The sequence below is a fragment of the Cetorhinus maximus genome, chromosome 8 (assembly GCF_964194155.1).
Source record: "Cetorhinus maximus chromosome 8, sCetMax3.hap1.1, whole genome shotgun sequence".
NCBI lineage: Eukaryota > Metazoa > Chordata > Chondrichthyes > Lamniformes > Cetorhinidae > Cetorhinus > Cetorhinus maximus.
Window position 1 is genome coordinate 108,485,259 of NC_135886.1, and position 27,361 is coordinate 108,512,619.

General features: G+C 43.0%; 1 protein-coding gene across 6 annotated transcripts in view; it reads right to left on the bottom strand.

Moving 5' to 3' along the window:
* Positions 1 to 27,361, bottom strand: part of LOC144683879 (uncharacterized) — a 135,881-nt gene that overhangs the window by 16,689 nt on the left and 91,831 nt on the right. For all 6 annotated transcript variants that reach the window (XM_078547420.1, XM_078547419.1, XM_078547418.1 and 3 more), the window contains 7 exons: positions 25,183 to 26,862; positions 24,041 to 24,136; positions 12,319 to 12,366; positions 9,044 to 9,135; positions 7,411 to 7,512; positions 2,513 to 2,682; positions 1,900 to 2,002 (listed from right to left, as the gene is read on the bottom strand). In XM_078547420.1, the coding sequence (XP_078403546.1) occupies positions 1,900 to 2,002; positions 2,513 to 2,682; positions 7,411 to 7,512; positions 9,044 to 9,135; positions 12,319 to 12,366; positions 24,041 to 24,136; positions 25,183 to 26,862 (2,291 nt within the window). The remainder of the gene's footprint in view (positions 1 to 1,899; positions 2,003 to 2,512; positions 2,683 to 7,410; positions 7,513 to 9,043; positions 9,136 to 12,318; positions 12,367 to 24,040; positions 24,137 to 25,182; positions 26,863 to 27,361) is intronic.

Consider the following 27,361-nt stretch of genomic DNA (forward strand, 5'->3'; position numbering starts at 1 on the left):
TATGCTGCACTCAATCTGAACATTGCTTGATGCAAAAGGTGCTCCACTCCTCAGAATGGTTAAAACAAACAAATTATTCATGAGGATCTCAAGCAGGTAAATTGACTGTGAAAGAAGGTGTTCAGCTGGCCTATCAGTGAACTAGGACTCAGAAGCGGCAAGCTGTTGGAAGATTCCGCCAAAGATTTATATATGCTTTTAAGGTAAACCTCAGCTAAAGGCACAAAAATTCCTGGGGAAAAATTTTACCCCCGTTAGGGAGAGGCGGGGGGGGGAGAAGAGCGGGCGTGGGCGGGCACACCTCCGATCGGCTCCCACAATTGGGGGCGCGCCACCGTTTTACATGGGCGAGCCAGTTAAGGGGGCGTGGTGGTGGTGGGGATTTCCTTAGCCAGGAAAGAGCGAAAGAGCACACAGATCTCCCTGAGACTAAGTGCTGCCTCAGGGAGATCGGCTCAGAATTTAAATTTGTCATTTGTCATACAAATGATTAAAAAATTCCCCCGACGTGTCCGCCTCATGGGACATGTCCATAATTTTTAACTGAAACCTTTAATAAAAATTTAAAAACCGTCATGAAACCTCATCCTACCCATGGATGAGGTTTCATGCTTCTTCCGAAGCCTGCCAGGACTCCCAGCCTGCCTGCCAACCTTAAGGTTGGATGGGCAGGTCCATTAATGGCTTTAATTAGTTTTTCAATGCCCTCAATAGGCCGCTGACAGATTGGCGGGCGCGCAGCTGACTTGGCTGCGCCCCCGCCAGCCTGAAAATGGAAATGACACGGGGTGATGTTGGGAGTTCCACCAGACGTCATCCTGCGTCATTTTAAGTGTCGGCGAGCGGGCCCCGCCCCCGCTCACTGACCGGAAGATCCTGCCCCTGTTCTGAACAAAGTGTGTATTTAAGGCAATCAGCTTCCATGGAGGGATGGACAAGAATGTGATTGCTAGATCACAAACAGAAATCACAAATACTACCCAAAACAACTTTACACCTGATGGCCTTCAGCTGCCAGCATTCAGAGTAGTTCATAGCTACAGAAAGCTTCAAACCCCTAAAGAGAAGAGCAATCTGTAAGGAATGTTAATATTTACACAGTGATTGGCAAAAGGAAATATGGAGAAAAATGAAAAAATTAGTTTCAGAGAGTAGAGGCATGATAGCTGGGGACTTCTGAGATGGGAGGGAATGGACAAGAGACAGAGAGGAAGTAAGAGAGAAAATGAGCGAGCAAGAATTGAGATAAAGGGAGATTTTTAAAAAGAACACTTCACATTCAAATTTTGAAGTAATGCCCATATTATGTAGGCAAATATGGGAGCCAATTTGCACACAAGGTCCCGCAAACAGTAAAGGAAGAGATCAATGAATCAGAAAAGGAAAGCATGTGACTCAGAACTCTCTGCTCTTCTTCAAGTTGATCTTTAGGATCTTTAAATTTCCCCTAAATAGGCAGACTTAGTTTAATGTTTTATTGACAAGATGGCAGCTTGGACAATGCAGGGTCTCCTTGTTCCTGTACTTCAATGTTAACTTGGGTTATGCAGATTCGCCTTAGCAGTCATCTATGTACCTAACAGAACCCTACCAAACACCCCAGTTGATGAACATAATCATTTTTGCCTCGAAGGACAAACAAGAAGAGGTTATGTGCTCACATCCTGGACTGAGAAAGTAGGCTGCAACAAAAGTTAACTGTAAACCTAATTCTGTTATGCACTGCTAAACCACTGCTGATGGATATGGTTTTGGCACGTGAGGAACTTTCTTCTGGCAAGGCTGGTCTATCACAGGAGAAGCTCCAGAATGAGGTTTCTAACAAGGTAATGTTTGGGTGTTGAAAGCAATCTACAGTCCTCAGATTCATGCAAAGGAGTGCAAATGGCACTGTTGTACCTTCAATATTTCATTGTAGAGTGGATTAACGTTTCTCCTCTTGACAGACGTCTTTCTCTTGCCCATACGTGCCTTGTCTGGAAGCAAGTAGGTCTTAACATATCTGCAATTACACAAAACAACATGCTTCAGCTGTTTGATCCATAATACAACTTTGACACAATGGCAAAACAAACTTCCTTAGCTCTTCTCCCAACATTAGTGGCATTCCATAGGACAAATGATCCATAAAAGGCTAGGAAGGTTCACTCTCAGTCTTTGCCAAGTAAAAGTGGTCTAAGCTAGGTGAGAGTAAGAAATGCTCCTGTGCTAGGGAAGGGGAAAAAGGGTGAATAAAGTCATCAGGGGGTTCTCACTGCTGATTATTATTCAGTGATTGTTGCACATGTGTGAATGTCAATGAGGGATGTGATACCAATAGCTTCTTCAAAGTTGAATATCCCATGAAAAGTACATGAAAGATAGCACTCCAATAACTTATTTTACCTGCATTGATATCACGCCTTCAAAGTAAAATCAGTTATTGGGCTAAGAAGAAGGGAAAAGGAAAGAAACAGCAGGAAAAATGTTGGTTTCTAAAAACAAAAAAGTTTGAGAGTTGTAATTGACTTACGCATCGGTCCGACCCTTCTTCTCATCCACTACTGCCAGATCCTTACACTGACTCACATAAATCTGGAACTCTTTATTCTTCTCGCTGTAATCCAAAGCAAACTGAACTGACCCCTGGGCGTCAATGCTTCCGAAATCACCACTGTAGACACTCATGATGCTTCCACTCACCTGAAGGTGGTATTAACAGACAATTATTTCTATTTAACCCAACATAACACGACTCATATTAACAGATGCATCTGCACAGAGTACAGGAAATAGTTACATATATCATTGTTACATAGGATTTCTACAAAGGGGAGAGAAAATCCTAACTTTGGAATTGAAGTACATGAAACAGTAAAATTCTTCTTCAAATAATCTACAAATAACCAGGAGGCACAACTCAGGTTTATAAGCAAAATTTTAGCCAGAAAAGTCATGAATATTCTTTAGTGCCTAACAGAATCTTTAGCCAATTATTATTACTTGTTTTACCAACAAGGTTTTGAGATAAAAGCAAAAAACTGCGGATGCTGGAAATCCGAAACAAAAACAAAAATACCTGGAAAAACTCAGCAGGTCTGACAGCATCTGCAGAGAGGAATATAGTTAATGTTTCGAGTCCGTATGACTCTTCACCAGAACTAAGGAAAAATAGAAGAGGTGAAATACAAGCTGGTTTAAGGTTGTGGGGGGAGCGGTGGGACAGGTAGAGCTGGATAGAGGGCCAGTGATAGGTGAAGATTGCCAAAAGATGTCATAGACAAAAGGACAAAGAGGTGTTGATGGTGGTGATATTAGCTAAGAAAGGTGCTAATGGTGACATTAAGGGTAGAAAGCAGGACGAGCAAGGTCCATCCCCACCCCCATTCTGATAATTTATATATATTTTTCTTTTCCCACCTATTTCCATTATTTTTAAATGTATTTCTATCCATTGTTTATCTCCACCTCTTAGCTTATTTCGATCCCTTCCCCCCACCCCACCCCCACTAGGGCTATCTGTACCTTGCTCGTCCTGCTTTCTACCCTTAATGCCACCTTTAGCACATTTCTTAGCTAATATCACCACCGTCAACACCTCTTTGTCCTTTTGTCTATGACATCTTTTGGCAATCTCCACCTATCACTGGCACTCTATCCAGCTCTACTTGTCCCACCCCCCACTTATATTTCACCTCTCTTCTAGTTTTCCTTAGTTCTGTTGAAGAGTCATACGGACTCGAAACGTTAACTGTATTCCTCTCCGCAGATGCTGTCAGACCTGCTGAGTTTTTCCAGGTATTTTTGTTTTTGTTAAGGTTTTGAGATTACTAGGAACAAAAACAAACTTAGAATGCATGTTCTAGTTTCTTTGCATAGTCATACATGCCAACCTAGAAACCAAACAAAAGTTGACAGGCCACAAAAAGTTGATAATTCAAGAGTTGGGTGGACATCCAAGAACAAATAGTTAGGCAATTATGTCATTAGCAGAGTACGTGCAATGTTCTTTCACTGGTACTTCAGGAAAAATAACAAATACATAACAGTCTAAATGGGAAAATTCTAGCACTGAGGACTCAAAATGCGTGATGGATTTCTGAGGGTGGAGGGAGGGTGGTGTCAGGGGGAAGAGGGGCAAGTTTAAGGGGCACACTTCAGAGAAAGATTTCAAATTTTTGCATGAAAATATCATTGAGAAATTCTCCCAAAAAATTCAAGATACCTCCCCTCTTCTTCTCTAACATACAGGAGCAGCATTCCAAGTCATTAGTGCTGGATACACACGAAGAGGAGGAACAGGATTGGTCTGGAGTATTAACCAGTGGACTCAGGGGAGGTTGGATGGTAGGAACAGACAGGTGGTGAGTGCAGGGGGAGGGGTAGTGGTGGGCTGTTTGCAGTCATTCAAGGGGCCCCAAAGCATTGTCCGTGAACGTAAGACATTGATGTTTGTCAAAAACAAAAACAGAATTACCTGGAAAAACTCAGCAGGTCTGGCAGCATCGGCGGAGAAGAAATCAGTTAACGTTTCGAGCCTTCATGGCCCTTCGGAGGGCCATGAAGGCTCGAAACGTTAACTGATTTCTTCTCCGCCGATGCTGCCAGACCTGCTGAGTTTTTCCAGGTAATTCTGTTTTTGTTTTGGATTTCCAGCATCCGCAGTAGCTTTTAGCTTTTTGTTTTTATTGATGTTTGTCATGTATGCACAACACATGGATCAATATAACGCTAGATACTTCTTTACATATGCTAAGATAAAGGCAAAATACTGCAGTTACTGGAAATCTGAAACAAAAACAAAAACTGCTGGAAAAACTCAGCGGGTCTGACAGTATCTGTGGAGAGGAAGACAGAGTTAATGTTTCGAGTTCATATGACTCTTCATCAGAACTAAAGAGGAATAGAAATGTGGTGAAATATAAACTGTTTAAGGGGGGTGGGACAGGTGGAGTTGGATAGAGGGCCAGTGATAGGTGGAGGCAAAGGGAAGATTGCCAAAAATGTCATAAACAAAAGGACAAAGGGGTGTTGACGGTGGTGATATTAGCTAAAGGATGTGCTAATGGTGACATTATGGGTAGAAAGCAGGACAAGCAAGTGACAGATAGTGGGGGTGGGGTGGGGGGGAAGGGATCGAAATAGGCTGAAAAGAATATAAAAAATATATAATTATTAGTAAAAAGGGGATCAAAAAGGGGGTGAGGATGGAGGAGAGAGTTCATGATCTGAAGTTGTTGAACTCGATGTTAAATCCGGAAGGCTGTAAAGTGCCTAATCGGAAAATGAGGTGCTGTTCCTCCAGTTTGCGTTGAGCTTCACTAGAACATTGCAGCAGGCCAAGGACGGACATGTGGGCATGACAGCAGGGTGGTGTGTTGAAATGGCAAGCGACAAGGAGGTTTGGGTCATGCTTGCAGACAGACTGAAGATGTTCTGCAAAGCGGTCACCCATTCTGCGTTTGGTCTCTCCAATGTAGAGGAAACCGCATTGGGAGCAGCAAATGCAGTAGACATTGAGGGAAGTGCAAGTGAAATGCTGCTTCGCTTGAAAGGAGTGTTTGGGCCCTTGGACGGTGAGGTGGGGGGGAAGTAAAGGGGCAGGTGTTGCACCTTCTGCAGTTGCATGGCAAGGTGCCATGGGAGGGGGTTGATGTGTAGGGGGTGATGGAGGAATGGACCAGGGTATCCCGTGCAACCGCAGAAGGTGCAACACCTGCCCCTTTACTCCCTCTTTACCGTCCAAAGGCCCAAACACTCCTTTCAAGTGAAGCAGCATTTCACTTGCACTTCCCTCGATTTAGTCTACTGCATTCGCTGCTCCCTACGTGGTCTCCTCTACATTGGAGAGACCAAACGCAGACTGGATGACTGCTTTACGGAACACCTTCGGTCTGTCTGCAAGCATGACCCAGACCTCCCTGTCGCTTGCCATTTCAACACTCCACCCTGCTCTCATGCCCACATGTCCATCCTTGGCCTGCTGCAATGTTCCAGTAAAGCTCAACACAAACTGGAGGAACAGCACCTCATCTTCTGATTAGGCACTTTACAGCCTTCCGGATTTAACATCGAGTTCAACAACTTCAGATCATGAACTCTCTCCTCCATCCTCACCCCCTTTTTGATCCCTTTTTTCTAATAATTATATATTTTTTAATATATATATTTTTTTTCTTTTCCCACCTATTTCTATTATTATTTTTACAATTTATTTCCATCCATCTATTGTTTTATCTCCACCTTTTAGCCTATTTCGATCCCTTCCCCCCACCCCACCCCCAATAGGGCCATCTGTCACTTGCTCATCCTGTTTTCTACCCTTAATGTCACCATTAGCACACACTTTAGCTAATATCACCACTGTCAACACCTCTTTGTCCTTTTGTTTATGATATCTTTGGTAATCTCTCCTTTGCCTCCACCTATCACTGGCCCCCTATCCAGCTTCACCTGTCCCACCCCCCTTAAACAGCTTGTATTTCACCACATTTTTATTCCTCTTTAGTTCTGATGAAGAGTCATATGAACTCGAACTGTTAACTCTGTCTTTCTCTCCACAGATGCTGTCAGACCTACTGAGTTTGTCCAGCAGTTTTTGTTTTTGTTTCTTTACATATGCTGTCAGGTTTGGCTGGTCAGTAATTACAACTATAGGAAACTGCATTCTACTTATTACAAACTTGTAGTGTTCAATAGTCACACTGGGGAGTTACAGAAAAATGGAAGAATGGTGATATAAATTCCTTCAAAATTTAGCTAATGGCCTATGAAAATACTTCAGTCAGGTTACCCCACATTTGACAGGCAGGGGAATTTCACACTTGCAAAGTTTGAAATTTTTCTCACAACCAGCTCCAGGCTGAAACTGGCCAGCATCCTTTTATCAGCTACACAAAGTGAGGAAGCTTTCTAGCACCTGCTTTACATTGGTTCCAAAATTCTTATCCACAAAGACATTACTACCTTCCCTGTGCACATGATTCCTCTTGCCTCCAACTGCACTCTCAGGCTAAAATTCGCAGATGGGTTTATGTCCCATCCTGGGAAAAGTAAGCCAAACCACCAGACAGGGGCAGGTATGAGCCCTATAGTTCAAACAGCTGGTTTTCAGCCAGTTCCAAATACTCCAAGGTCTTCCTGAGTCACTGAGTACTTGGCTGCTGACTGGTTCCTCTACTGCATCTAGAAGATGTCAATTCAAAACATTCGATAATACTCAGTTGTCATTGACAACAAACAAAATAAACAGAAGTCCTGGGGAGCACAGCCAATAGAGTTTGCAGTATCACTAGGTAGAACAGAGGGATTTGAATCTTTGTTATGTAACAGTGCGCATATAACACATACACTGTTAACATGCAGCATCCCAACAAACACAGGTTTAAAATATACCAAGATTTTGTTTGAAGCTCACAAATAAATTCATACCGAAGACACAGATGCCATATCTGAGGAGTGGCTGGCATCACTGGGAGTCTTCCTGTGCCATCCAATGTTGAAGCTGACCTCGGAAGCAGAATCCGATTCACTCTATCAAAACAAGACCAGTTGGATAAGGTAATTCAATATCTTTCAGCTTCAAATCACATAAAATGAACAAGACCCTCAATCATAAGTCAGAGGCAAAATAAGTTAACACTTGTTTTCCCCTTCCTTCATCTCAACAAATTATTTAAGGGATTTCTAAAATTCTTGCTGCTCCTTTTATTGCCTATATGGGTATCACTGACACACAGCACGGTAGTTTGATCAGCTTAAAGATACCGTGGCTTCACTTAGGCTGACCACTAGGAAGATCCAGTGGGAGAAAAATACAAGCCTTTCTATGGTTTATCTTTGAGATGCGGCCAACTGCACAAGGGTTGCACTAGGAACCAACCATGCTAGCTTAGTAATCCATAGTATTAAAGCAGCTCAAAGTTTGCAGATCAAAATACATCATACAATGAATTGCTTTGGAAATGCAATTGTTCTGTTACGTAAGGAAATACAGCAATCATTCTACATCTGCAATACCCCACAATTAGTCATGGGTTGAATGATCATTGAATTGCTCTTTAATCGTTTAGTTGTGGGTGAAATATTAGCCAGTGTATCAGTAAGACTTGTTGCTCAAATAGCGCCATGGGATCTTTAACATCCACCTGAATAGGCAGATGGAAATCTCAGTTTAGTGTCTTATATGCAGAATAGTCATATTATCTGGAAAAGAGACTGATCTGAGAGGAACCACCTCAGCACTAGAAGCAGTATTCAAGGCTTGGACAGACAGGCTTTAAAGTCAGTTTTGAGAGAAAAAGCACATTTTCCCATGGAACAGGGTTTTGGAAGTAGCTTCAGCAATGGAGGTTGTATATAGTAAATTCTAACGATTAACATTGTAGGGCAAGTGTTAGGTGACATGAAAAGGGGTAATATATATTTTAAGGAATGGTAGAGGTTAATCTACAGAATTTCATGCATTTGTCTTCTCCATTGGAATCCTATCGCTGGCCTCCGAAGACAAGGTGAGCACTTGTTTGCTTACCTGACCTCAAGTTTTGAAAAACTCCATGTATATGACATTATGCAGGACACAAATGAAATTGGTCCAGTGACATTGAATAAGAAGTATGGAACACTAATAACATTGGAAATAATATTGCAAGTTGAAGTCATCTTCACCCATATCAACCAACATCATAACTTTTCCCATTGATCCTGTAGTGGTTTTAATTCAGGACAACTGATCTGTATACACAATAGGCCACACCTCCCTGAATCAGTTTCACTCAATTTGTAAGTGCTTCATTTTATTTGCGGGATTAAACTTTAAATAAGTGAGACTTTGTTTGTGAATGCATTATCTTACAATCATTGAATGAACTCAAATATAACTAGCAATCTAACATAAGGGTTGAAGTTGATAGATTTTTCTTAAATCGCCAAAATTTATTCCCATTACTACTCAATAGCTCAACATTTTGGATGGGGGGGGGTGAAATTAATTCTGTTCATCTAATTTATATAACTAGCTCTCATTTTCAATGCACATTTCCTGCTCACAATTATGTTCCATTACCTCAGTTATGAGCATAGGAACAGACTTGCTCAGCTCCTTCACTCTTGCATGTTCCAGAGTTGGAAGGTTTACTGCAGGTGGTTTGTCATCAGCTGGAAAAACAGATTTTGACATTACAATATGGAACTACTTCTAACATGCAAGAAGCAAGCTGCAGTGATGGTCTGTACACAAGAACTTCCACTGCATGTCAAAGTCATCCTTAAATACATAACCCTAACAAAGTCATTAAGGTATCTCCTAACTGCTACTGTTTGTATGCTTTCCTTCTATTATTGAATTCAGTAGCTTTCCACAGCCAGTCGCCCAGCAGAGCACCACTAAATAAAATAAAACAATTTTAAAAATTCTTTTTAAAAAATGTCCCTTGGTGAGTATCTAAATAGTCGTTCAGTAGTACACAACTTGAGTATTGCTGAAAAAAAGGAGGCATTTCTAAGCTTTTCTTCTTGCACTCATCAGTACACTTGCAAGAATACCAATATAAGAGGGAAAACAACAATTTATACAGTATGTGAAGAGAGTGCTGGTCGGCAAGTGGCATTGCCATGGAGAATGCACTACTGATGGTGACTGACAGTTAACTTCGAAGCATTGTTTGAAATTTAAACCAGGCAGCTTGACCCTGGTTGGTCAAGGCATTGCCCTGGGGAACGAGTCAGCGAACGGCTGTCACTTATTTTGTTTAGCTGAAACAGGTGCATTGTATGTACGTGTTCTTCCTGTCTGCAAAGAACAGGGCCCTGTGTATTAATATTCGTAGCTTCCAGTACACGCAAATGTGCTACACTGCGAGCCTGACGGACAATCTTAAATTGGTTGTCAGCATAATTCGATGTGTGAAGAATTACGCCTGTTTTAGCTAAACAAAATAAGTGACTTTCATTCGCTGACTCATTCCTCAGAGCTATGCCTTGACCAATTAAGCTGCTTGGTTTAAATTTCAAACTATGCTTGGCAGTTAACTGTCAGTCATCATTAGTGGTGCATTCTCCATGGCAATGCCAATTCCAATCAATCAGCACACTCTTCACATACAATATAAATTGTTGTTTTCCTCCTCCTTATATTGGTATTCTTGCGACTGTCCTGACTGTCACAAAACGGAAAGTTTAGACATGTATCTTTTTTCAGTAATAGTGAGTATCTCTTCAATCTAATTAATGAAAAGTAAGCCTTCACCAACTATGCCACGATTAGTCACTGGAAACCAGTGGAAGATATTGGGCCAGATTTTGTGGGGGTGGCAGGTGTGGTGCTCAGCGTTCACTGTAATTACCCCTCTGAAACTGATGGCAACTTCAGGATGCAGGGCATGTGCAGATTAGGGCGGAAATCCTGAACTTGTGACCTGTCACTCAGTGCTCTATTCTAACACAGGCTTGTGCTGTGGACTACCCCACAGCTCGCAATCATTGAAATCTACAAGAATTTCAACTTTCCTATTCCACATTACTGTTAGAAACCCCTTAAAAAGTTACACCTTGCTCAATCCTCTGCAACTGGGGTTTAAATGGCGGTGTGGTTAATAAAATTTGATGAACAACAGAACTGACCCTAAAAAAAAATTGATATTCATGGAGTACTGTTTAGTAGATTGTAATCTAATTTTTACAAAATATTAGGACTTATTTTATTTTAGAATACTTTAGCTTCTGCCTTCAGCTCATGTGTATGCCTCAATCTCTAATTTGCTCTATGTAAAAAATATTTAATGATTTTATTTTATTTGCTTTTTGTTTCCTGGTTGGGTATCTGTGAAAATCCTTTATGTGATTGGCTACTCAGACAGCTTGAAGCCATAACTGGGCATTGGCAGTGTGGAGCTGGAGTAAAGAACACTATAATCAGTTACAGTACCGCTGCATGGCAAGAGAGGTGAAATTCTCACCAGAAAGATCACTGGGTCTCTTGGCGAGACTTAGTTCAAGGTCAGTGGCTGCAAATTCCTGGTCATTATTTATTAGACCATCATTAAAAATCAAGTTAAACATTGATATTTAGCATCAATGCAGAAGAGTTTCAACATCACTCATTCCAAACTAGATGGAGTAATACTACAGCTAACTGGAGTCCTTTTATACAGACCTAAAGATGCAGGGAGGAGCCAAAGATAATCACAATATAGAAAAATCAGACAAAGTGTGCACGTAGTATTGTTACATCCTGTTTTGCCTCTGGTAAACTATATTACAATTTTGCACCCATTAAAGCACCTTGCATTTACAAATTAGATGCAGCACCTAAGAGCAAGTCAAGTTAGCACAGTACAAAAAAAATCAACTCTCGCATAACAAAGGCTTCATAATAATTAACACAGTCAAACTTTGATCTTGTGACTTTTGCACAATGGAATGCCCTAATTAAACTACCGAGTTGAAAACCTGGAACTGCCTCCCTAACACACTGTGGGTGTACCTACACGAGATGGACTGCAGCGGTTCAAGAAGGGAGCTCACCACCATCTTCTCAAGGGCAATTAAGGATGGACAACAAATGTTGGCCTTGCTAGTGATGCTCACATCCCGTGAAAGAATAATTTTTTAAAAATTGTTCAGTTTGGTTTAGGGAATGTGCACATTAAGGGTATCGTTGTCACGAGAAAGCATATTTGTGGGGAGGAGTATGCACTGATTTTGTTATACTGGCTGGCATTGGGCACGAATGTATTGATGGGTTGAAGGTCACCACATCACAAATTTGCAAATAAAACAAGATTGAAATCAACTTTTCATGATGACTTTGTTCTTTCAAAAGAGCGAGTGGAATGAATTTGGTCATCCAGTCAGCAGCAGCCACTCCTCCTAAGACAGGGACATTTTTATCAGCAGGCAGAAAAAAACCTCAGCTTTAGGTCAGAACTGTGTTAAAGAGCAGTGTGGAGTGCACACACACGCGCGTACACTCTCTGCAATAACTTACAACATTAATACTTATTTCTTGATTTTTGTCTATTGATAGGAATGTTGATCCATTCACTTAAATTTTGTAAAAAAAACTGATTTGGGATGTGGAAGAGTATTAATTAGTTAATTTGGTCTCATGACCTTTTAAAAAAAAATTCCTTAATTTTATTTGAGCTGCATTTTTTGAATTATATCAGAAAGAGGAAGGGAAGGCTATGTACCTTAGACACCAATTCCACACACAGTGAAAGAACACCACCGAATTCAATAAATTGAGAAATCATGCAGGTTTCCCAATGTGGTCAATTTTTGGGCAAAAATTTGAAAACAACTTTGCTACAGGCAACATTTTAATGATTAATTCCTCACCATCTCTTTTTATTTCATTCTCATCCACTGAAGAAGTGATGGTTTCTCCTGTAAATGGAAAACAAAACTGAATTCTGGCTGTTATTAAAACGATGAATACATTCACAAATTGTGCCAAAGAGTCAAAAGATTCCTGCCCCCATCTACTTATGAAGAACAGAGGGAGCAGTTTAGGAGGAGCAGGCGAAATACTGCAGATGCTAAACATCTGAAACAAAAACAGAAAATGCTGGGAACACTCGAGGTCAGGCAGAACCTGTTAAGAAAGAAACAGGGAAAAAAATTGGGTAAGGCAGGAAGATCGTAATGTTGATTAACCTGTGCCCATTGGTTGCGATTCAGTCAGCATGCAAACTTTGTGCTGCCTGCAATATTAAAACGATTGTGGCGTGTAGCCCAGCACTTATACGCACTGCTGAGTGGCTGCATGCCTCAGCAAGGGACCCATATTTGTGTGAGACTAGAACCACTTAAAGCCATTTTGCCCCACTTAAAGGTGAGGTACATTCTGGCTGCAGCAGGTGCTGGAACTAGCTACAGAAGATTCCCTGGGCAGGAAGGAGTGTGGAAATGGCACAACTAGACAGACAGAGTGTACTGGCTTTAAGGCTCTTTCATGTGGCACTGGATGCCTTGGTGCAGGCATTGCACAGGAGAAGAGAAATCCTTTTCCCTCAGGGGACTAGGAGCCCTTCCAGACAGACATTGAGAAAGCAGTGAGAGCAGATAATCATCACTGTCAATGCCAGCAGTCTAGACCCAAACACCAGGATGCAATGCAGGAAGAAGTTTAATGACCTCACACAAGTTATCAAGGTTAGTGAATGCATCTTCAAATGTCAAACTCTTACAACTGAATCCCACACCACTCCATTCATCACCCCATTCACTCACCTACCAACATTCTGTATCAAGCATGACTTCGACCTAACATTCATAGTCTCAACTCACTCTTAAATAGTTAGCACTGCTGCAAGCCTCAAACCAACTTTTCTTAGCTTGCCAGCATTCAACTGTGAAAGGCACATCACCCAAACACACTGAACGACACTCAATTTCCTCCCCCTTACATGGCATAACTGGAGGCAGCAACAGCTAATCAGCAGAGGCCAATCAAGGCTCCGTGTCCTCAAACACTGGCGGAGACAGTGCTCACCATCATTGAACTGGCCACAACTGAGGCCATGGCCTGTTACTGCGATAAAACAACAAAAAATCATGACCCATAACTTATGATCTCCGGGGCATCATACCCAGAAGGTACCCCAAAAATGTGCTGGGGGAACCTCCCTCCCCCAGGAAGTCCCCATGTAAGGATTACCCTGCACTGGGAACCATCTGATACTCTGATTTAAACTGCAGCTTTCAGATGGTTCCAACTGTACTACCAGAATAGTTACCCAGGAAAAGTTAGGAGAATTAAAACCACTTCTCATTCTTGGGTATCTATATTACTAAGCACCCCCATCCCCTCCAACTATCTCCCCCACCCACCCCCTCAACCTCCTGACTACCTTCCCTGCACTGGCAAGCCCTGCACTGACCACCTCCTGAACCCCTGCCACTGAACACCACTCCACCCCCATTCCCACTGATCACCAGACACCCACCCCCCCCAATCTTATCCACTCACCTCACACACGTACTTTCTCCCTGACTTCTCAAAGTGGCTGGACCTTTAGACATAGACATCACAGCAGCTAGTACTGCTGCTGCACTCAACTGATCGGACTCCTGAATAGCTGCGCTGCACTTTTCTCACCCAGCCCGAGTCGGAAGGTCAGGTGCAAAATGTAGAGCTGCATTTCAGTGCAAGTAAACAGGAGCGGAGCGACAAGCCACTCCTCAGAAGTTCTGGCCCCGTATGTTCCTATCTAATACATTTCTCACAGCTCCCTGCTCCCTCAGCCCAAAATCTCTTCTGACGTATAAACTGTGGATGATTTAAATATGCACCTCATGCTTTCCTTCCCCTCCCTCACCTCATCCCCATCCTTGCGCTTTTCTCCTTTCAGATATCCAAAAACTGCCACCTGGTCAAACACCGGTGCAGGAGCATGAAGTGTAAGAGCAGCAGGAAACCGATGAAGGAGAAAATACTGTCACTCAATCTCAGACTTTAAACCACCAGCTTAGATACTGGTGCTGCACAAACTTTAGACAGTAGTACAGAGGTGTGATCTCCACGTGTTGAGTCACAAGTGACCTGCAGTCAGGCAAGGGGGGAAAAGGCCACACAGGTGTCAGCTCCCCAGTTGGTCACAAGTTCTGCAGGGGACTCAGACGAGGAGTTTGATGGGGCGTGTACAGGAAAAGGCTGATGGACATGCAGAATTAAATGTTTGGTGTTGCGGTAGGCTTGCCAGAAAGGAGCATGGAGGAGTGCAGCAGCAACTTGGCACAAGGTTTTTCCACAGAGCTTGAAGCCCATATTTTCCAGCGTGGAAGTGGTGGCCAATTCCATAAGAGTATTAGACGACCCCATCATGCTGCAGTATCTGCCGGCTGTGTCTCAGCCCCCATTGCAGCACCTCCCAAAATTTCATCATTACAGAAACTCAGATGGAGGTCTTGCTGTCTCAGACTGCTGCCAATCATGGCTGCGGATATCAGTGCTCAAAGAGGCTTTCAAGGTACCACGGCTGGGATTGCTGAGGCGCTACCCCACTTCAATGGCAGTGACTCTGGAGCACAAACCTGCTGCGCTCTCTCAAGAGGACAGCAGTTGTCCTCCCACCACTGCCACTCCTCTAGTGCCCTTGCTTCTCAGGCAGTCAACCCAGACTGCTGCTGTCCATTCGGAGGTGATGCAGTCCAAAGTCAGATCTTCAAAGCCCAGAGCTGCTCGTGATAGCCTTGCAAGGTTATCTGTGGTCTCCCTCAATAAGAGTCAGCAGCCATGCTTCAACCACTGGGATGGTAATATGTAGGAGCATTCGACCTGGCAAAGATACCAGAAGATACTAAGGGAATGCACAAAGACGACTAGTTGACTTTTGTATGGAATATTGGATGGTTTGTTAGATAAAGTTGGTTTGGAATGGTTGTTTTTTTTGTGGTTTTTATTTCATTATTTTGGCCAGGGGAATGCTGTGATCATTAGTAATAGAGAAATGGTAAGATGTGTGACTGTTGTACAATGGAAATTTGGGGTTGTTTTCAGTGGAGTCATAGTTGGATGAGGCAATTATGAACAGTGTGGCAGGAAAGGGAATCTATTGGTTGCCTCCACCTTTCTTCCTCTTTACCTAAGCTGCTTGTCATATCCTTGGGGGTAAGTGCTGTGCCTTCATGATGGCAAGTTTATGGAAGAAATAACAAATTGTCAAGTATCAGGACCTATGCTCCAGCAAGTACTAGAGGGTTCCTCCAGAGCAGTTCAGACTGTGGAACCATTGCTTCATTACCCCAGCAGTCTGTTCTGCAGCATGGCTCTCAGTGTACAAGCTATGGGCCGTTGGGTTGCACAGTGAAGCCATGAGTCAGGTGCTTTGATGTGAAGATCAAATACTGAGGAGAAAGCAAACCGGTGCAGAATGAAGGCATCATGACTGCTGCCAGGTTAGTAGGCATTCACCAGCATTATGTGCTGAGGGTGGTTACACACCAACTGCACATTCAGCAAATGGAACCCGTTGGAGTTGTGATACATCTCAGATATAGATGTTGCTCCCACAAAGCCATAAGTACGAGTGTGTGTAATTTATTGCACCCTGCACCACAGGGAAGGCCGCTATCCCAGCACACTGCATGCTTCTCTTTGGTTAGAGAGAACACAATGAATTCTCCACTTCTGGCTTTATACAGCAGTGGACAGCAAAGTGAGAGATGTTACAGCTGTTGCCTGCTCCAACGTGAAGAAACTCATGGCCACAGACAACTTCACAGCCTCTGGCCTTGCTGTCCTCACCCTACCCTGAGGGTGCAGGTCTGGCTGCAAGAGTTATATAGTTCTGTGAACATCTCCTTCATAAAGCACGGATGATGCTGTTATGATCCCCGTGGGGGAACCGTAAACCAAAATAACCAAATTTACCAAACGACCCCAAAACGAAGAGAGTACCAACAAGATTTCACTTCTTGTAACTTTTACTTTAACACAAATCAGGACTAACAGGAATTAAATATGAATTAACAGGCAAATGATCCTTCAAATAAATAGGTAAATTTCATTTTAAATAGTCAATACAACAAAGATATGTTTTACACAACCACAAGCACCCACATCACTCCCCGCAGACATGTGGCACCATGTGCAGTTCCAAAGTTCTCTAACTCGGCCTCTGGTAGGATCTCTTGCCCACTCAATCGATTTGGCTCTCGAGTCACATTCACTGCCAGCCGTATTCCATCCAAGGTGCCCGGAGACGGTCGTCACCTGAACAGCATACTCCTACAGAAGCTCCTTAGCTAGCTTTATGACAGTCTTGATGGCACAGATTCCCCAGAGACTCTCTTATCAAATCCTGTTAAGTGGTCTGGTTGGCTCTGGCAAAACAGAAGCCACAGCAGTAAAATTGTCCAGTTCACAGCCCCTGCTCTAACGATGTCTTTAGCTTTCTGTCCTGTTTAACTGTATTACCCACACACATCCTTGCAAATGTGCCTTTGCTGTTCTCCCCTCTGCTGCAGCTCTCCTTTGTCTGCAGCTACCTGGCCACACAGCTTTCATATGTTAACATACTTCCTGTTGGTACTGCTTCCAGATGAAGGATCGCCAGGTCACATGGACCAGGGTTTCTTAATATTCAAGAAAATTACAATTGATCCATTTACTACTGAAGCAAACTCTTAAAGGTCCCTTTCAAACATTCTTAAAACCAATTTCAGATTCCATGGACATTTTAAAGAAATTACAAATTGCCCTTCCTGTACTGCTTGCAGGTCAAAGGTCATCACAACACATGCACTCCTCCTGACTTCGGTTAAGGTAAGAGAAACGCTCACAAAAGACCCTTGGTGGATAAGATCTCCTGTTGGGAGCACTTCTCCCCCTTCTTCTTCTCCCTCAGTGAGAAGCTTGTCCTCATCTGAGCTGTCTCTGTTCAATATTCCTCCCATGCTGCAACCCAAGAGGGATGGGCAACTATAACACCCATGACTGGGAGAAAGTAGTTTGTCTGGAACGCTTAAAGTCAGAAACAAGACCTTTTCCAAGTGCAGCATTCCCTGCAATTTTGGAAACCACTGAGTACTTTTACAAACTCGAGCCAGCAGAAATTAATCAGCAACTAACATGAGAGTGATTGATGATCCCTTTAAATAGAACTGGTGGCTGGTCCTCCTGCTGCTGACCACATATTCAGTGTGTGTGTGTTTAAGAAAGGGTGCTAGCAGGAATGGCAGGGTTGAAAATGGCAGCACTGGCACCAAATCAATCTTACATGTTGACTGATGATCTGCCTACTCTACATTTTTCTGGCACAAGCTCCTCATGCTCACCCTAATACCCTCACCAGGATAACAGCGAGCACAGAATGCACCAGAAGTGTATGCGTATGGTGCGAATGCCATCTGGCACAAAAACAGCCCTATAGCACAGACTACAGAATGCAATTTTGTGGCCACAGAGTTAACATTTCATATCAATAACCTTTCATCATAGCTGAAGAAGACAGTTTTGATGGGCCATGCTGCAATTCACACATTTGCCCTCTTGGGGAGGCAATGGCGTAGTGGTATTGCTGCTGGACTAGTAATCCAGAGACCCAGGATAATGCTCTGGGGACCCAGGTTGAAATCCTGCAGATGGTGGAATTTGAGTTTAATAAAAATCTGTCAATTGTTGTAAAAACCCATCTGGTTCACTAATGTCCTTTAGGGAAGGAAATCTGCTGCCCTTACCTGGTCTGGCCGACACGTGACTCCAGACGCACAGCAATGTGGTTGACTCTTAAATGCCATCTGAAATAGCAAGCCACTCAGTTGTAACAAACTGCTACAAAATCACAAAAAAGGAATGAAACCAGATGGACCACACGGTATCGACCTAAGCACCGGAAACGACAATGGCAAACCCAGCCCTGTCGACCCTGGTGCCAAAATTGAGAGCGCTGTCTCACAGGCTAGTCAAGTAACAGCCTGACAGTCAACCGCACGGAATCATAACTGACAGATAATGTCCCAGACACCACCATCACCATCCCTGGGTATGTCCTGTCCCACCGGCAGGACAGACCCCAGCAGAGGTGGCAGCACAGTGGTATGCAGTCGGGAAGGAGTTGCCCTGGGAGTCTTCAACATCGACTCTGGACCCCATGAAGTCTCATGGCATCAGGTCAAACATGGGCAAGGAAACATCCTGCTGATTAGCACGTGCCGCCCTCTCTCAGCTGATGAATCAGTGCTCCTCCATGTTGAACATCAATTGGAAGGAAGCACTGAGGGTGGCAAGGGTGCAGAATGTATCTGGGTGAGGGGCTTCGACGTCCATCTCCAAGAGTGGCTCGGTAGCACCACTAGTGACCGAGCTGGCTGAGTCCTAAATGACATAGCTGCTAGACTGGGTCTATGGCAGGTGGGGAGAGAACCAACAAGAGGGGAAATCATACTTGACCTCATCCTCACCAACTTGCCTGCTGCAGATGCATCTATGCATGATAGTATCAGCAGGAGTGACAACGCACAGTCATATTGGAGACAAAGTCCTGCCCTCACATTGAGGATACCCTCCATCGTGTTGTGTGGCACTACCACCATGCTAAATGGGATAGATTTTGAACAGATCTAGCAACTCAAGACTGGGTATCCATGAGGCACTGTGGGCCATCAGCAGCAGCAGAATTGTACTCGAAAACACAATCTGTAACCTCATGGTCCAGCATATCCCTCACTCCAAACCATTACCATCAAGCCAGGGGGTCAACCCTGGTTCAATGAAGAGTGCAGGAGGACATGCCAGGAGCAGCACCAGGCATTTTTAAAAAAAAAGAGGTCTCAACCTGGTGAAGGTTTAACACAGGACTACTTGCATTCCAAACAACATAAGCAGCAAGTGATAGACAGAGCTAAGCAATCCCACAACCAATGGATCAGATCTAAGCTCTGCAGTCCTGCCACATCCAGTCGTGAATGGTGGTGGACAATTAAACAACTCACTGGGTGAGGAGGCTCCACAAATATCCCCATCCTCAGTGATGGAGGAGCCCAGCACAGCAGTTCAAAAGACAAAGCTGAAGCATTCGCAACAATTTTCAGCCAGAAGTGCTGAGTGGATGATCCATCTCGGCCTCCTCGGGAGGTCCCCAGCATCACAGATGCCAGTCTTCAGTCAATTCCATTCACTCCACGTGATATCAAGAAATGGCTGAATGCATTGGATAGTGCAAAGGCTACGGGCCCTGACAATATTTTGGCAATAGTACTGAAGACTTGTGCTCCAGAACTTGCCGCGCCCCTAGCCAAGCTGTTCCAGTACAGCTACAACACTGGCATCTATCCAGCTATGTGGAAAATTGCCTAGGTATGTCCTGGACACAAATAGCAGGACAAATCCAACCGGCCAATTACTGCCCAGTCTACTCTCGATCATCTGAAAACTAATGGAAGGGGTCATCAACAGTGCTATCAAGCGGCACTTGCTTAGCAATAACCTGCTCACTTATGCCCAGTTTGGGTTCCGCCAGGGCCACTCAGCTCCTGACCTAATTACAGCCTTGGTTCAAACATGGACAAAAGAGCTTAACTCACGATGTGAGGTGTGAGTGACTGTGCTTGACATCAAGGCAGCATTTGACCGAGTGTAGCATCAAGGAGCCCTAGCAAAACTGGAGCCAATGGGAATCAGGGGAAAGCTCTCCGCTGGTTGGAGTCATACCTAACATAAAAGGAAAATGGCTGTGGTTGTTGGAGGTCAATCATCTCAGCTCCAGGACATCACTGCAGGAGTTCCTCAGAGTAGCTTCCTGGCCCAACTATCTTCAGCTGCTTCATCAATCCTTCCATCATAAGGTCAGAAGTGGGGCTGTTCGCTGATGACTGTACAATGTTCAGCACTATTTGCGACTCCTCAGATACTGAAGCAGTCCATGTCCAAATGCAGCATGACCTGGACAATATCCAGGCTTGGGCTGACAAGTGGCAAGTAATGTTCACGCCACACAAGTGTCAGGCAATGACCATCTCCAACAAGAGAGAATCTAACCATCACCCCTTGACGTTCAATGGCATTGCCATCACTGAATCCCCCACTATCAACATCCTTGGAGTAACCATTGACCAGAAATTGAACTGGACTAGCCATAAAAATACTGTGGCTACAAGAGCAGGTCAGAGGCTAGGAATCGTGCAACGAGTGACTCAGTTCCTGGCTCTCCAAAGTCTGTCCACCATCTACAAGGCACAAGTCAGGAGTGTGATGGAATACTCCCCAGTTGCCTGGATGAGTGTAGCTCCCACAACACTGAAGATGCTGGACATCGTCCAGGTCAAAGCAGTCCGCTTGATTGGCACCACATCCACAAACATTCACTCCCGCCACCACCGACGCACAGTAGCAGAAGTGTGTACCATCTATAAGATGCACTGCAGGAATTCACCAAGGCTCCTTAGACAGCACCTTCCAAACCCACAACCACTACCACCTAGAAGGACAAAGGCAGCAGATAGATGGGAACACCACCAGCTGGAAGTTCCTCTCCAAGTCCCTCACCATCCTGACTTGGAAATATATCGCTGTTCCTTCACTGTTGCTGGGTAAAAATCCTGAAACTCCCTTCCTAACAGCACTGTGGGTGTACCTACACCACATGGACTGCAGCGGTTCAAAAAGGAAGCTCACCACTGCCTTCTCAAGGGCAACTAAGGATGGGCAATAAATGCTGACCCAGCCAGCGAAGCCCACATCCCATGAATGAATTAAAAAAAAACATTTACCAAAAATGCCAGAGTCCAAAATTAATCCTCCTCTTTGTACTTAAGCTGCCTGTTTTGTTCATGTTCAGTTGATAGGAAGAATTTCACCTCACAGCTCCGCTTTGTCATCTGAGCAGAAATCCATTCAACTCAATAATTGTTAATCTTAGTTAGTCAACCCTTTTACGCAAGTAATACAACCATGTGAATCTTTATGATTCTATTTCTTCTCCATTTTAAGTACAGAAAACAATTTTTGCAGTGATTATGCCATCGTGAGGTCTGCTCACCTTTGAAAGATGCAAAGGGTTATTTCTCACGCTTTGCGTTTTTCAATGATGAGACGACTTTACTAATGGTATAACCCCTACAGAAATTACTTTCTATACATGAAATGGAGAAGAAATACAATAAGGAACAAACACATGATGGATTCTCCAATTACAACTTACAGAAAGGAAGAAAAAAGCACCTGGCCCTTTGAGCCAATTCTATCTTAGAAGGTGCAACTTATGCACATCATGACCTATCCACTCTCGCTGTCTCTCCACCACACACACACTACACACAGTCTCCCAGGAAATAGAAAATCTCTGGGGAATTCCTCTCTGAACAAAAATATGGTTAACATAATTTCAGCTTAACAGAGTTACTGGTGTCACTAACTCCACTGGCTCACCTACTTTCTAATTCAAGATGCTTATCTCTTATAAGAACTCATGCGGCTCCCTTTTGAACATGTGCAGCAAATCTTCACTTTCTGCACATTGGCTTTTTTCAGAGACCAACAAAGCATGGAATCTAGTTCTAGACTTTCATAAATTGTACTTATGTTTCCAATTCCTCCCTTGCCAATAGCTCAAAAAGCCTATCCATATGCACATATTCTAATCCCTTGAATATTTGGAATGTCTTCAATGTAAGTCTACGCTTCCCACCCCATCCCCCCAGTACAAGAAGGGATGAAAAACAGTTTTAGATGCAGCCTGATAAAGGCTTTGTTGAAAGGATAGTACATCTTGCTTTACATTTATCTATTCTAACAATTGAGCCTGACACCCTATTAGCTTTTACAACAGTCCTGCAAACAAGTGATGGCTCATAGACCATTTCCCCCAAGTTTCTTCTCCCACTCAGTAGCCTTGAGCACACAGCCTTGACCAACTATGTTTTCCATTAAATTGTACATTTGTCAATACAATCTGCCACCATGCAATACATCGTGGACTCATTTTAACTGTTAACAGTTTAGATCTAATCACTATTTTCACATAGTGAAACACAGCAGCCAACTTGTACATGCTGCATACTTCAGTGTGGTACTGAGTGCTGTATTGTCAAAGGGGATCATCTTTCCCCATTTCAAGAGGCTGTAAAAAGAGCCTGTTCGAGAGGGTGTAAAAGATTCGTCTGCACTATTCAAAGATGACCAAAATTTTCCAGTGTCCTGGCTGTCAAAATTCAGATAACCAGGTGGTGAAGGATAGAAAACTGGGACCTCATCTTAGTTCACTTACAAGCTCCTATTTACAGAGGCACGTATTGCATACCATACACCTCCAACTAAAAACAATCCCTCTTTCAGTTTGCTCCTATGTATACACAATGGAATTCATCACCACCTCCACTGTGCCAACTCAGCCTTCCGCCGACTGAAGAGTGGAGTATTTGAGGACCAGGATCTCAAACCTGAAAGTAAGATCATGGTTTGCTGAACAGCAGTGATCCCTGTGCTCTTATATGCTTCTGAGACTTGGACAACCTACAGCAGGCACCTCAAAGCACTGGAGAAATACCATCAGTTGTGCCATTGCAAGGTCTTCAAAATCCAGTGGCAAGAAATGTTGGATAACAGCAGTGTCCTCTCCCAAGCCGACATGCCCAGCATCGAGGCACTAACCACTCAAAAGCAGCTGCACTGGGTGGGACATATCGATCGTATGCCTGACACGAGACTTCCAAAGCAACTATTCTGCTTGGAACTTGGTCGCAGCAGAAGACTCCTAGGTGGACAGTGAAAACACTTTAGGGATGTCCTCAAAGCACCCCTAAAGAGATCAAACATCCTCGCTGACTTGTGGGAGTCCCCCTGGCTTGTGACCAACCAAAATGGAGAAGGTTAATTCAGGAAGGCGCCAAACGCAGAGAGATTTTGTCAGCGACATAAAGTCAAGGCATTGGAGGTAGCGCACAAACCTCCAAACAACTTATCTACCTGACCCTGCCCAGCATGTGGCAAAGTCAGATCACACATTGGACTTATCAGCCACCCCAGAGCCAATCAAAACTGAGTGAAAGTAAGTCATTCTCAAACTTGAGGGACTGCTTAAGGAGAAGGATACTTATATGAGCATTGGTAAGTTCCTAATTAATACCCACCACCTGAATGCAATTAACACTGGTCAACATAGATTCCTCATCATACATCACCGAGGTGTCAGCTGTGGCTCAGTTCATAGCACCCTCGCCTTTGAATCAGAGGGTTGTGGGTTCATGTCCCACTCCCGGAAACCAAGAACTGTGATTGTACTCAAAAGAGTTGCAATCTGTGACTGTTGATAACTCGAAAGAGTATCATACATCACCAAAACAGATTAGCTGGTCTTTCATCTCATTGTGGTTTGTCAGATCTTACAGTATGCGAATTCATTGCATTTGTCTCCATAAATGACATGACAAAATTAATTTTCTTGGGGAAATGCTTTGGGACATCCCAAGGATCTGGATATTACTATCTAAATATGAGATCTTTTTGCTTCAGTGGCAGTAATATGCCACCATTTCCTCGTTTTAAAATGTTTGTTACTCTATTGAAATTTTAAAATGTTAAATATGAAAGATTAAATTTACAGGCAATGCCAATACTTACTGTCTGTAATAGAGCTTAGGTTGTCCATACTCTTAGTGTTAGTCTTCCTAGCTCTGACTAAAGCCCTCATTACCGGAGACAATCCATAAGTCGGACCTGAATTAAAATTAGAAGAAAATTTTCATACAAAACCGATCACATTACAAAATAGCATACATGGCAGCAAAGTACATCCAAACAGCTGAAGCATCGACCTTCAATCTTTGAACCAGGGAAGCTCCTTTAGCTGGAGAAAAGCTGAAGCATTGGTAGAAAGCTGTAAGACAGGGGCTCAATTATCCTCTTAGTAGTAGCATAAAGTGAGAAGAAGCAATAAGTTAAAACTGCCTTGAATCATTTTTTTCATTGCTGACTTTTTTTCGCTACAAATCTGTTTGCAAAGTACTTTTTGTTCTAAACATTTGAACATCATAGTCTGGTTTGTTTCAGAACCTGAATAGAAATTCCATGGGAACCCAATAATTTTTTTAAAAGATATTTGGTCCCACAAGCTTGATACTTTTTCTTAGATGAACTGATTAATTCCCCTTATTATCAATACTGTCTCACCCTTTCTGTTGTTTCTTGAACTCATTATTACTACATATTCCAATGACATCCCGCATTAACTTTGGCCTCTAGATGTAAAAGCTCAGCTTCCCTTTACACCCCTAACTTTCCAATTTTTATAATTCCTCCTGATATTTGAATGCTTTGTCCATGATGAACTATCTGCATTTGGCAACTATCAATTCCTCTCAAAATCTTAAACTTCAGGTAAAGACACATTGAGATCTCTTCTCTAAAGGAGAACTTTGCTCCCAATCTTTCGACCCAGATTCGCCTTTGTTGCTTAACCTGAAGCTTCTCAATTTTCAGGTAACCAATGAGTTTGTTTAATTTTCTTCACTTTATCATGGCTTTCCCAAAGTGGAACAGGATCATTGTACAATACAGAATAAACATAAACAAGTTAGAGAAGTATCTAACTGAGGGGTGCAAGTGATGTCAAACCACAATTTCTTTGGGGTGTGCAAGAAGATTGAGAGCATGATTCTGTTTACACTGACAGCAAAGTGCATAAACTAAGAAGGGGTAGGTTTCAGAATTTTAAGCATTCAGCCATCAATAAAAAATAAGTTACTAAATATAAAAAGTCAAACCTGACTCCATCCTTTGAAAATCATCATTACTTTCCGAATCATCCATAGAATGGACAATGTTTGAAGATTCCTCCTTCTGGACTGTGGAATTACTGTTTATTGCATTGCCCAAAAGGTCATCTTCATTATCTTGTGTACCAGCGAAAGTTAGAGATTTGCCATTGACTGCAGGGTTTACTCTGAGTGAACAATGGCGCTCATCTGTAGATGATGCACCCACATCAGCATCTCCAGAATGTGCCTTCTTGCATAAATATTTTGATTCTTCACTTCCACTTTTTGATACTGTGTGTTTATTGTATTTCAGGATGGTCTCAGGTTCAGTTAGATCATCTTCAGATGATTTGTCCGCCAGCTCTTCTACCCGGCTCTTCAAAGAAATGATGGTACGGTCATTTTGTACTGGGACCACTTCCTGTTCCAACACAGGAATATTGGACTTGGAAGAGCTCAGTATGATTTCCTCAGTTTTTTGGTTTGGAAAAAGTTGGCATTCTTTGTCGAGTCCTATTGTATAACTGTCTACAGGGGTCCTCATCTCTGATTTGTGACCATTGTCAAGCAGTATTGGCCTCTCACTGCACACTTCATCATCAGCCTTTATCATTGTGAACTCCTTTACTGGTGCTGGGTCGTATGTTGCTGATTCAGCTGCCATTTTCTTTATCTTCTTGTACATCTCCTTTCTCTCATTTTCTTTTGATGGAAGAATCTCCTTTTTTAAAGTTTCTTCTGAATTGTAATCGGAAGCAGTTTGACTGTTTTTCACGTTTGACAGAGACTCATCCCAACTCGAGTTATTGGAAGGCATCAATGTTGTGGATCTTCCATGTTCAAAGGATTCCGGTCCAAAGGAGTCTTTTGCCTGATCATCATTGCTATGAGTTCGCTGGGCAATAGTTTTAGGTACTTCATCAATCACGGAAGGATTTACTTCTGCATGTTTATCCCACTTGGTCATCCACACATCATTCTGTCCCATTTTATCAGTTGGTTTGACTCTTGGTGCGGGAACCGGAGCTAACTTGATAGCCCTGGTTAACTGAACAGCTTCTCCTTCTTCCTCAGAAGGATGAGGTACTGATTGGTTCCTTTGATGTTCTGATTTAAGAAAGCTATTTGTCGGAGGAATTTCCCTGGTTACCAAATTGGACTTGGGATCTTCCACTGTGGAATGCTTTCTTTCAGTGGGACAGCTTTTATAATCTGGTGATCTAAGTCTTCTAAATGGAATTTTGGAAAGATTACTTGGAAGTTCATTGTTTGCTTTACTGGATTCAACTCCTGTTTCCCAAAAATGTTTCAAAGTTTTAAAATGGCTGGGATCAGTCAGGATTTCCTCTTCAAGGTGCTTATTACTCAAAGCATTTATGGTGAACACCGGTTTATGGCCTTTTTCTCCATCATCATCTGAAGAGGATGACTGATATTTAGCTATTCTGGAAGCAGGTTCGAAGGCAGTCTTTGCTCGATCAGTCATCTCCGCAGTCCCATTCTTACCTGCCACCTGTCTACTTGGTGGCTTCAGATCCTCAACAGGTGCTTTTGGAGTTTCTGCTGCTGCTTCTAAAGCAATTTTCAGTCTTGGAGTCTGATATGTGGGTGACAGGTCCAATTTCTCAAGTGTCTGGTGTGCTTGTTGGTCTTCATCAGCAGTGGCTAATGGTTGTCCTTGTGGGCCTACAGTTTATAAAACAACATTCTGTTAATTACATCTAATGCTTGGGTTTGTTAAGTTACACCAAATTGAATGGGATAGATATTAAAACATAAAATTTCCCATGATAAAAATGAAGCATTTGCCCAGCTGAGAATCAGTATTGGCTCTGTTAAAGCAGTCATAATACACAAGTTAAAACCAGTGTATTCTCAGAAATCTTGTCCTTGTCCAAAGTCAATAACAAGTTTCAAGGGTTATTCAGTGATCTCTGGGCTGGACTTGAAGAAGGAATCAAACCACAAATTCAAACAAACATGTGTGATTAGGTCAAATACGTGTCTAGTTGGCAGCTCCCTTTAAACGTATGGAACAAGTTTCAAATGATACTAAGCCAACTAATTGTTTTTTTAGTGAATTGAATGCAATGGACTATCTTCACAAGACACCACAGGAAAGGAAAAGGGGTGCCACATCTCACTTGTCAAGATTTCACGCTTAACTGATATAACACAATGCTTC